Source organism: Sturnira hondurensis, unplaced genomic scaffold (assembly GCF_014824575.4).
Source record: "Sturnira hondurensis isolate 20B ecotype Veracruz unplaced genomic scaffold, ASM1482457v3 Scaffold0019216, whole genome shotgun sequence".
Taxonomy (NCBI): Eukaryota; Metazoa; Chordata; class Mammalia; order Chiroptera; family Phyllostomidae; genus Sturnira; species Sturnira hondurensis.
In genome coordinates this window covers 6,410,249-6,422,620 of record NW_028091847.1, presented here as the reverse complement: position 1 = coordinate 6,422,620, position 12,372 = coordinate 6,410,249, and the positions used below count along the sequence as shown (strand labels likewise).

General features: G+C 46.5%; 1 protein-coding gene across 1 annotated transcript; it reads right to left on the bottom strand.

The window, feature by feature from the left end:
- Positions 1-826: 826 nt before the first annotated feature.
- NEK2 (NIMA related kinase 2) lies at positions 827-11,518 on the bottom strand. The gene is made up of 8 exons (XM_037027615.1): positions 11,299-11,518; positions 10,103-10,320; positions 9,336-9,576; positions 7,564-7,646; positions 6,706-6,832; positions 5,412-5,631; positions 3,837-3,962; positions 827-1,713 (listed from the first exon to the last, which is right to left on the bottom strand). Exons 1-8 carry the CDS (start codon positions 11,392-11,394, stop codon positions 1,487-1,489), a joined length of 1,338 nt encoding a protein of 445 aa, XP_036883510.1. The 5' UTR covers positions 11,395-11,518; the 3' UTR covers positions 827-1,486.
- Between the last annotated feature and the right edge of the window lie 854 nt (positions 11,519-12,372).

Below are 12,372 nucleotides of genomic sequence, written 5' to 3'. Positions count from 1 at the left end.
ATAGCTAACACCACAATAAACAGAGAGACCTTGGAAGACAGGACAAGGCTTTCTACCTGTCTATAATGTAACTTGTTCCCCGTTTTTTGAACAAGGAGCCCCGTATTTTTATTTTGCACTGAGTCCTGCAAACTATACTCAACATCTGTATTGAAGTGGTCAGAGGGGTAATCTGTGGATGTACCTTAAAGGCATGGTAATCAGCTTCTGACTGTGTTTGGGTAATATCTGTTGTCTTTATGGAACTACATTACCAACTCGGTAGTAAATTGTAATAACCAATACAGCAGCTATTTCTTCCCATGATTAACCCTTTGTAATTTAGTCTTCTTAAGCCAAAAGGATTAGCACTGCTAGGAAAACACCACATGAAGTATGTGATAGGCACGATAAGGACTGCTGATTCCTATTAAAAGTCAGACTTAAACGGACTTAAAGATAATCCATCAAAACCAAAGTGAGTTTCCTTCAAGGGTGGGGGCTCTATTCCACAAATTTTAGGTTAGTCGGGTTTCTCAAGCATGGCACCACTGACATTTTGTTGTGGGGGCTGATGTTTAGCAGCATCTCTGGCCTCTACCTACTACCTTCAATGGTACCCTCCCCAAGCATTACAATTTAAAATGTCGGCAGACATTGCAAATGTCCCCTGGGGGGCAAAATGGCCCCCAGTGACGCACCACCAACGTAGCTGGATTGATACCAGAAGGAAAGCACCTCCAGTGAGCAAGAAGCCAGTTCTCCTCCCTGCCCTTCAGTACCTGGGAATCACACACCCAGACTCCCTGCAATGGAGAGGTCAAAGTGCAAGGGACACTAACATACGAAAAGTAAAGAGTTCTTTTATTTAGTGAGAGAGAGATGAGGAAATGACAGCCAGCTCACACACAGAATAAAAAAGGGGAAAAAAAGAACACACATCACAGGGATGGATCTTCACCAAACGTGAGATTTGCACTCCAGAGCAATGGGACATCAATCAGCGATGTCTCTAAGCAAGATGTGATTGCATTAGTGACCAGTTCAACTCCATTTAGGTTTTCTAAGCTCTACAATATTTAAGACCTCAGACTTTAAATTTTAAATCCAGACATGACCATTGCAAGCACACCACTCAGTCATTTAGAACTTCTCAGTGAGTGGTACTTCCGGGGAAAGATCTTTTTCCTGGCATTATTTTCTCCAGCATTTAGAACGTAGATCTCGTGTTCCAGTAGTAATCACGCACAGGATTAAAAGCCCGACAAAGAGAGTGTCATTCTTTCTGTAAAGTATTCCTTTAAAAAATAAAATGAAATAAAGGTATGAACATTTTGTACAACTATCGCTGAAGGACAGCAAAGGCAATTCCAAAAGAGCATGCTTCCTCTGTACCAAGAGGTATGGCGCACGCTGCCCAGGTGTACCAAGCTACAGCAGCTGAATATCAATCTTTAAGGGGTCGGCACTATTAAGCACCACACACAGCTCTGGGTCTCTCGCTGGGCTAGCGCATGCCCAGAATCTGCCTGCTCTTCAGCTGGTAGTTTTTTTCGATGTCCGACAGGGCTTGCGCGCGCAGCTGGGCAGCATGAAGCCTTTTTTTCAGGTCTTTGCATTTGGCTTTGGAAGTGAGCTGACTCTCAGAACTCTCATCCCTCATGACATTCTCCTTACTCTCTCCACCGAAATGGACTTTCTTCTTAATCGTCGAGGACGGAAGATCGAAAAATGCTTTGGGAAGAAACAGAAAAGGGATTTGAATTATTTGAATAGTTCACCTCCTCCATGGTTATCATACTTATCAGTAATATTCACTCTTTCAGTTCACATTTGAAATCTGGAACCTATCTTTATGCCTAGTGGGATAATTCTATAAGCATGGAGAGTGTTTAGGAAAAGAATCAATATTTCATTAAGTAGAAGAAAAAAACTCATATTTCATGAACTGGACGAACAAAAGCTGTAAAAGAGCAGATGCTGCTGCTTCCTGGGAGGACCTTAATACAGTTAGGATGCCTTCCTCTTGTCTGAATTTTCCAGCCTAAGGACGGGGAGAGATTGCCAGCTGTTCTGACTAATCTACCATCACTGGCCCCATACCCGAGGTATTCCCATCCGCACAGTGGTGCCCCCTCCCACCGCTCTGTTGCCTGTGTTAGGGCCCCAAACACTCAGTACTTTCTGCGCTCAGTACGTCACAGTGTCTCCAAGTCCCGGTGGATACTGCATCCCATTCCTGTGGCTCATTTCAAGTATCTGCTGTGATTTGCAGACAGGTAGGTCCTATACCCAACCATGTACAGGATACCTCTCTAGTGCCTTCATCCTTTGCTCCTAGATTCTCAAGGCAAGACGTAAACAAAGTCTTTCACTGGGAGAGCCACCCCCAGCGGGGCCTTCAGTAATTCCTAGCAATGGGTCTCATGCGTGAAACTCATCCAGATAAAAATTTCTCCCCCCTCTATCGCTAGAGTCATGATTTAAGTCTACTCTGTCTTTACGAATGGCAGTGTGGAATCTAAGAAGAGCTGAAATAAATACTTTAAAAATATCGGAATGGTAGATAGCAATATTGAGAAAAAGGAAAGAAAATCTTTCGACAGAGATGAAGCCTAAGTTTTATATAATCTTTGTTTCATTCACTTTTATTGGGAGTTTGCTTCCCATCACTCTTCACTATGAAGTTATTGTAACCCTCACACTAACTTAAGCACTTTTTGTCTGTTCTATTCACAGAATGCTGTCGTTCCCACTGAAGTGACCAGGTTCTGTCTCCGTTTACTCCAGATGGAAACAGGAGCCTTCACACATGCTGCCCTGCACAGTGTGAGGAAGGCATCAGAGCTCTGAATACGTTTCAATGGAAGATTCAAGTACTCGATTTTGAAAACAAAAAATTTTTCAAAATAATTTGTGTGATAAAGAAATCAAAAGGAAAGATGGAACACTTTGCATTCTTCATAGAGTAGATTCAATGAGTTTTAGGGCCGCCGTGAAATGGAGAACCCCGTTGAGTCGGCCACTCAACATGCATGCGCACCAGCCCTGCGTCACTAGGGCAGAGCGCAGGGCAGCTCTGGCCGAGACAGGGTCCTGGGGAGGGATGGGCGAGACCCTGTCTACACACACACAGAGCACGGGGAGGTGGGGAACAACGGAATTTGGACAAATAATGTTTCAATTCGAACAGGACTTAGTAAAGATCCAAAAGCGATGGCCTATTCTGTGGTTGGCTTATCGCTCATCTCTAGCTGTACTCTCTAGGAAGGGTGTGGTACGCGCCAAGAGGAAAATGTTAGAATTTTCCTCGGAAAGGAGAGAAATGTAGACTTTTCATGATACACCCAGAGAAAAATCTAAAATGCACAACAGCATTTTCAAAAATGTCTTAATTTTAAACAGTAAACACCAAATACTAATAAACACATCGTTTGATAAGGTAAATAAATCTGAAGATGAAATCATCAGGACTCACAGCTTCAGGCCCATGAGCCCAGTAAGTGAACCTCGGCTATAACTACGCTCTTTCCACTCCATGCACACAGGGTCCGGCACAAACAACGCCCTGTTTTATTACAAAAGCGCAAGCATGCAATTCTGTAACATAACCATATCCCTCTCAAGCACACCAGACGACATTTTAGGTGAAATGTTCAAGTTAAACCTATAAATTATTACACCCATATTATTGCCCTCCCGACCGCACTCAAGCAGATGTTACTCCTGCTGGACTCCTGTCGCTCTATCTTAACACTGACACTTTGTCAAGTAAGAGGGCCACCACAGCCCTGCAGGCCACACTGGCGCCCCCTTCCTCAGTGGCACAGGCCCTGTCTGCGAGCTGATTCTCATACCGGGCCCACTCGCCAGAGAGAGCGGCTTCTGCCCCTTCAGCAGGCTGTAACTCTTCAGCAGGCTCTCCGCTCTCGCCACCTTGTCCTCCGCCAGCCTCTCTCGGACACAAAGCTCACGTTCCTTCTCTGTAGAAAGGGAATGGAACCAGAAAGAAAAAGTTAACAGCTGGCTCTGGGCATGAAACGATTTCCATTTGCTAACTTTGCCATTTTTCCTAGTCACTAAGCCCGCCTGCCCCGGGCGGTGACGCTGTGTGAAAGGGTTCTTGCTGCACGCCCAGGTCGTGCTGGCTCGTGGCACAGTGGTCTTGTCCAAGGTGTTCCCGTAAGGACAGGTGTGAGCACACATACAAAGTTAGCTCGGCCTTTGGTCAGGTTGTGCAGGAGGAGCTCACTTGGGAGAACAAAACGCGAATGCTCATCACTGAAAATGAGCCACAGGTCACTTTCCGGTTTTCGGGGCATTACCCAGCCTCACAGTACAACCCCTCCTTCTTCTGGGTGAACGGCAGCCACCAGAGAGAGAGGCAAAAACCGCAGCTCAACCAGGAGGCACTTCTTGACATCAACAACCCAGGCTGTTATTTACTCACGGCTCGCAATTCAGAAAGTTCAGATTTCGGTTGCTAAACGAAATTACAAACATTAGGGGAAATCTCAATAGAAAGTTTTCATCTCTATGGTTTTTTTTCCACAGAATTCTTTTGACAGAAGAGCCCAGAAAGGTTTCTGGGTGAGCCCCCGTGGTAACTCCATAGAGAGCATCTGTCACCACGCAGCACCATTGTCAGAAGGATGTAAACCATCACTGAACGCATCGGACGCTTCGCAAGTACGTGTAAACAGAAAAAACTGCGAAGTCTGCACTGTGCTTAAAGCTGCAGAAGCGAAATCAGGTGAGCCCTGAGGGGGGCAGGGGACAGCCCCTCGCTGCTGTGCTACCTCGAGAAATCCTGGCAGCAGCTGTCACCTTAGTAGAACAGACACACTTTCAACATCGACAACTAGCTGGCACCTCATCAGTTAGCAGCCATCAGAGTATTTATGAACCTGGAATATCTTGTGTCCACATCACTGAATTGCCTGAGCACATTCAGTTCTCTATACACTGTGGGGTTTTAGACCTGGACTATGGGAGATCAGCCACATCAGAAGGCAGAAGTAATGGTTATTATGGAAGGTAGCGAATTCTGAGATCTACCCTCACCATGAAAAAGCTGTAGGGTATATACATTAAGAAACAGAAAGAAAGGTAACAACAGTAAAGTATAATGGCTACATCAAAGTCGAATGTATACATTAACGTACACAAAGTCTACGGTAAGGTACAGCCCCTACTATGTTAGGGCCCCACAGGGAAGAGCCCAGCAATGCGGTGAGAGCGGCTGATCTCAGAGAAAGGGTCAGCGCAACGGGAAGATACCAGAAAGTGTGATGTCCTATTCTATACAACATATTTTTGCTTCTCGAGGATTCGTAAGAATGGTCTAAGAGAGTCAGTCACTCCACCAGACCTCGCACATGTCACAGCCGCCCTGGGCAGCCCCCTCCGCCCCGCCCCTCGGTCAGACTTACGCTCCAGCCGCTCCTCCCTCGCTCTGAGCGCCCGCTCTCGCTCCTGCAGCTGCGCTTCCTTCAGCTTCAGCTCACTGAACACGGGGCTGGACTCCTGCAGCTTTTCGGGTTCTCCCAGCCGTCGCCCCTTCCTCTCGGGATTTCTTCTCTGCTCTTCTGCAACCAAGTCTGCTATCAAAGGGCTCTCCAGAATCTCGTCGACAGAAGGCCGATGGTAATCCTGGGGAGAAGACGCTCAGTGTCACAGAGTTCGTAACGGAACACTCATCCTGAAAGAGCGGTCGCATTAAAAGGGCATATGTTTCCAGGGCAAAAGGAAGGACTCGTTCACACCTGGAAGAATAAGTTCACTGGTGGCTTTTACTGTGGGGTTCTGGGTCCACGTGGTAATGCAGGTTTTTACTTACCTTTCTCCCTACTTCAGCCCAGAACAGGGGTGTCAAACTCCGGTTTTCACTGGAGGCCACATCAGCCTCGTGGTTGCCTTCAAAGGGCCGAATGTAATTTTAGGACTGTACAGATGTAACTACTCCTCCACTAGGGGCAAGGAGCTCGGTGCTGCCGCTGGGCAGAAATAAGGTGCCGGGCTGGATAAAACAAGGTGGAGAGCTGGATTGGGCCCTCAGGCCTTGTGCTTGCCACCTGTGGCCTAGAAGTTTCCATCCCCGTGTGGGTGCTCGGTAGCATTGCTGGGGTCCGTTGAGGGCCTCTCTAAACTGCAGGGAGCAGGATATTCTCACAGCCCTAATCCCATGCCCTCACCGGTGCCGTTCCTACAGCCCTGCAGCCCTGCAGCCTTCAACTTTCACATCAGCCCGATCACTCGAACCTCTCCCTCACTGCCCCACGGCCAGGTTTTGCCTCCATAATCTCCCAGAATTATTTCCCCCTATTCTTTTTAGCCACCCCTCCCTCCATATACACCCCTATCTTTGGTCTCTAATCTCTCAATTGGAGCTAGAATAATAAAGTCTCATTTGTGGCCCCTTCCGTTCCATCTGTCACACTGAGGTAGGGAGGGACAAGGGGAACTGAGGATCCCATGCTGTCGGCAGATTCTCTTGCTGCCAACATCTGTTAGCACGGCAGCGAGTGGGAGAAGACAAAGACGGCACAGAGGGGAGGCCAGCAAGGACGCGTGGGTTGCCAAATTTATACGTTTTCACTTGTGTTAACGAAGCAGATCTACCTAAGGAAATGTATTTAATGCTTCTTCAGTCTCATTGCTCTACGAGAGAGAACACATACTCCCAAAACTTAACCGAGAGATAGAAACAGATAAAATAGTCCTTACCTTTAAATTTAACATCCTTGTAATAATGTCATTCAATTCATCAGAGTAACGATACGGAATTCGCCTGAATTTGCCTTCTCGGATCTTCCCAGCTAATTCTTTCTGGTTGAAAGCTGTAAATGGAGGCCTGGAAGAAGAAAAAAAATAATGTGAAAATGGAAATATATTAGGAAACGAATCAAGAGCACAATTTAAGCTCCAGGTTCTGCATGGAAATGCATGGTTCTCCAGGTTCTGCATGTTTATGTTTCCACGTCAGGGGGAGTTTCTTCTACAGCTAAGTTTTCCGACCTGGGCCCTACCGACATCTGGGGCCGTGTAATTCCTTGTTCAGGGGACTGTCCTGTGCGTTTTAGTATCGCTAGGCTTTTCAGCATCGCTGGCCTCCCTCCACAGATGCCGGCAGCTCTCCCTGGTTGTGACATCAAAAAATGTCTTCAGACATTGTCATATGCCCCATGCAGGGCAAAATCACTTCACGCTCCCTGGTTGAGAATCACTGCTCTACGGAGTAGCTTAGGAGGGAGAAAGTGAAAAGAAAAGAGAGAAAACTGGAGGCTCTCTTAGTCTCCAGGTCTCCGTTCCATCTCTCCCACAGCCTGACCTACTGCTCCCCCCTGAAGCTGAGCGCCAGTCTGACAAGGAAGCATCTGACCGGGTTAGAAGCGCAAACAACTCAAGATCCAGCCTCAGAGATTATATTATTAATTTTTTTACCAGTCCATGTACATTCACTGAAACCCAAGGTACGATTCTTTCCATGCTTGAATATGCATGGATGGCCAGACAGCGGAAGCCAGTGAAGGGCGACAAACCCCCGCAACTAAACCTCACCCGAACGGTCTCCAATGTACTCACATTAGCGCACACAGTTCATACAGCAAACAGCCTAGTGACCAGATGTCCGATTTCTCATTGTAGGACATACGACTCATCTGTTCCTTCGGGGGGAGAAGGAAAGAAAGTGGGAGGAATTTAAAGATTATTTTGTCCTAAAACATATACTTTATATTTTATCTTCAGATTTATAATGGAAAAAGAGAATGACTCTATCCTTACACACTTTGTCACTTATTCTTTCGTCACAAATGTGCACTGTCACTGTGGGCAAGGCACTGACAACTCAAAGGTGAATATGAGAGGCCTCTACCCTCCTGACATTTGTAATCTAGAAACCCCTTTTTAAAAGGACCAGGGAAAATTCCAGAATAACCAATACATACATCTAGCCCACTTAAATTTAAATGGATGTAGACATAAATGGCTAATTGAACTATTCATTTGTATTTTTCCCTTAGTCTACTATAGAAACTATACTATTTAATGTTCTCATTTCCTATTTCAGTTGTTTGCCTTTCTTCCACACTTGCAGTAACAGCAGCCAGCCAAAGCTCTTATTCTCAACAGAGGGCAGAGAGGAAAGGACCAAAATCTTCAGGAGGCTCCTTAGTACTTTAAAGGGTGAGTCTGACACCCTTTCCTGGCACCTTAGGGGAGGCTGAGCAGCTCTAATTACAAGGGCGGGAGGGAAGAGGAACAAAGAATTGTGCAGGTTTCACATTTTCCCAGAACCCGTTCTGGGACAGTTTTCCTTTGTGGTAGAGGTGTTCCCTTTGGAATTCGATCCAGGGAGAAAACGACACTGCTCTGGCCGTGTCTAGCCTGAGAGAAAAACAAAATCATTAACGCAAAGCTGTATGCTGTGGTCAGATCAACTAACAGAACTAAAGACGATGAGAAAAGCCTGGCAGTGTTTGCAAACTGCTGAAAACAATCAACCCCTTTCCTACCTTCATTTGCTCAGATTTCAGATGCAACCCGCTGGCACTATCCCTTATTGATTCCAACTCCTCAAAGCTATCCTCAGGCAATATCTAGAGAGCCATAAACGGTTCATGCCCTTTGACCTAGCAGTTTCATTTTGAGATCTAGCCGCCAAGGAAATAACCAAAAAGAACAGAATAATTCATATGCATCGCAGCGCTCCTTAGAATTTTGGGAACAAAATGTTATCCAGCAACAGAGGAAACAGAAAGGTAGATGGACTCCGCAGCTGCCTTGTAGGAAAAGGCAACAACAAAGAAGGAATACAAAAAGTTCACAGTGTAAAAACATATCATCTGAAGTGAGTGACCTCCTGAGCCCCGAATCTCCATGCAGAAGAATCCTCTCTGGAGAGTCTGTTAAAACGCAGAGCCCAAACTGAAAAGCAGAAGGAAACAGAGCGCAAGGACCAGCCCAGAGATCCTAATTCGCCAGATTGGGGCTTGGGGCCCAGGACTCTGCATTTTGAACAGATACTCCAGATGAGTCCAAGGTGGTACACAGGACCTATGGCACCTCAGGGAGCACAGCTCTTGAGGCCAGAGGCAAAGCCTATTCCATCTCTGTAATCCCAGAATTTAGCACAGGGCAGCCATTCAATCAAAGCCTGACTCGAATTGCTGATCTAGAGGAGTTTAATGGTCTGGCGGTCCATTTGGAAAAAAACGTAAATTTAAAATGAAAGTGTTATTAATTCGTGGCTACTGGATATTACTGAACACAAAAATAAACAAAAACCTCATTTTCCCTGCATTTGAGTACTTAGCATTCAAAGGTTTAGACTACCTCAATTCTGAAATACTTACAGGAGACATGTAATAAGGTGTGCCAACAAATGTTTTTGCAAAACTCGTATCGTGGTTTAATATTCTAGCCAGCCCAAAGTCTCCAAGCTTAACATTTTGCTTGCCATCCAGGAAAACATTGGCTGGTTTCAGATCCCGATGTAGCACGGTGTGACCGCCATCACTGCGTCTGTGACATTCCTTCAGGGCTAGAGTCAACTGAGTCATCACTCGAAGAACAAACTCCTCATCTAAGTACTGTCTGAAACCAAAGCAGTTACACAGCATGTGACCTCTGAACCAAACCATGGCACAGCTGGGGCAATGAATTACCTAGTTTTCAAGTGTACAAATAGGGAGGTATCATATTTTGATGGGAATCACATTGATTCACAAGGCATTTCCTAAAGTTCTGTGGACCCCGCAAATACAAGAAGACTCTTCCACATCGCTAAGTACTTTGACCCTGACGCCAAAACAGGATGCTTAACAAAAGCAAAACCAGGCCCATTTTCAGCTTACATTGAAAAGATTAACTTACCTGCCCTGACTGGTGTAGCTCAGTGGGTTGGGAATTGACCCACAGACCAAGAAGGAGGCCTGGTTGATTCTTGGTCAGGGCACATGCCTAGGTTGAAGGCCAGGTACCAGGTTGAGGGCATAAGAGAGGCAACTGATTGATGTTTCTCTTGCACATTGACTTTCTCTCCCTCTCTTTCTCCCTCCCTTTCCCTCTCTCTAAAAGTAAATAAATAAATACATTTAAAAAATTTCTTTAATTAACTTACCGTTCCTTGGTTCCCTTTGTAATTACACTGGCCAGGTCCCCTCCCTCACAATATTCCATCACAATGTACAGTGTTGTGTTAGTTCGGTCAATGATTCGGTCATAGTAACGGACGATGTTTGGATGTTTCAGTTCACGAAGCAAATTCACTTCAGAAACCAGCATTTGTTTCTCAGCTTCTGTCATGGAGCCATAGTCAAGTTCTTTCCAAACTAATATCTGAAATACAAACATCCAAGACAAGACTGGATTCATTACAGTCAAAAACAAAGAATGCAAGCTCCAAAGTGTAAAATTGTAGGAAATTACTTCTCTATTAAAGAGATCACACCGTCATTTATCATCTAATTTAGTGCCATGAACTTAAGGACCCCTAAGTTTATTTCCATAATCGTCCTCTAATTTTTAACCAGGAAATAACGTGACAGGAGAGAGGGAGATGAGGCACCTTAGGCCTCCCTCTGCTTTGGGGGAGGTTGGCAATGGTTCTTTGGTCAAAGGTGGGAGAGCAGCAATCCAAGTCCCTGACCATTCCAACCAGCAAAGCTCTTCCGGGTGAAAGACCTGAGCCAAGATCCCTCCCCATCAGACGGGCAGTTTCTTCTCCCTTGTTTCTTTCTGAATAAAGTCTACCGCCGCACAGGGGAAATATGAAGCCAATGATCAGAATAAAGGGGATCTCAAATAAGCACTGACTGCTCATAAAGTCCCAGGTTCTTCTTGTGGTCCTGCCCTTTCTCCTGTCCCAGAGTTCTATTCTTCAAAAATAGCTCAGGAACCCTGGCTGGTCGCTCAGCTGGTTGGTTGGAGCGTCCTCCCAGTACACCAAAGTTGCAGGTTTGGTCTAGGTCAAGGCACGTACAAGAAGCAACCAATGGATGCATAAATAAGTGGAACAAATCGAGGTTTCTCTCTCTCATCAATAAATCAATGAAAATGTTCTGATTTCAAAAATAAATGAATACGAATAAAAATAGCTCTGGAGTCACCTACCTGGCACCAATGGAAGGCCCTTAGTATGTCAAAGCAGGAAGAAGAGGAAGGAAATGGAAGCGAAAGCGAAAAATACAGAAACGTACATATACCAAGGGACGCAGTCTCCCATCCCTGGAAAGACCCAGTACTGTGTCACAGATCACCGCCATCGGCTGGTGAAACAGCAGCAGGGGCGGGGACAGGGAAGGTGCCCGCGCTCACCTTGCCGTCGCTCTTCCTCCGGATCTTCTGGCAGCGGCCGTAGGAGCCCGTGCCGATGGTGTGCAGCACCTCGTAGTCTTCCACCCGCGTCGGCATGGCAGGGCCCGCCGCAGGGCTCCTACAGATCGCTCCGCAGATCGCGCAGCAAACGCGGAGCTACACTCCGGACACGGAGACCCCTCTAAGTCACAAGGCCGGCAGCCCCAGGGCCAGCCCCGTTTAACCGTCGCGGGCCCTGGCCTCGCAGTCCATTGGCCCACTGTGAGGCGACTTCGCCTCTCTGATTGGCTAAGAGGACCACAACATCCTAGGCCTCTTGGGAAGTCGTATCCATAGGAACCGCGTCGGCGTCTGTGTCGACGTCTGCATTCTACCACTAGGGAGACTCGGGCGGAGGTAAATCAAAGGGAGGCCGGGGGATAGAAAGCGGCCTCTGGCGGCTGTCCGCAAATCTTGGCTCTCTGGCTGAAGTCGTCAAGGTAACCGAGGTCCAGTGACCTCTTCTCAGGCTTTTTTGTACATTTGTTCAACCAACTGCCTTTTGACCTTTGCACTGTTGACCCTTCGCTCAGGGTCCTGTACCTAGAGTCTGGGCGGGATCACGCTGAAGACTGAGTCAGAGCCCAGTACAGAGGTGAAAAGTACTGTCCCTGGCTGAAGAGTATACATGTCCCTCACCTCTGTGGCTCGGTTGGTTGGGCGTTATCGCGAGAAGCAAAGGGTCACCAGTTCAGTCAGGGCCCAGTGCCTGGTGCAGAGGAGAGGAAAACGATTGATGTTTATCTCCCTCTCTCCCTCCCTTACCTTCTCTCTAAAATAAATAAATAAACAAATAAAGCCTTTAAAAAAAATAAAGTTTACACTTGACTTCGTGCAGGACGCTGCCATCATAGAGAAACTGTATTTGTGAACACCAGATTTAGGGACCTGTCCAACATGCAGAAGATGTGTAAAAACCCTCCAGAGAGGACATGGAAGTCTTCGGTGTTTGCAGGTCCCCAGGGGAATGTGGTGGCTCTAAGGCAGAGATCATCTGATTTGCCTTTAAGACACCAAACAAACAAAACCCTACTA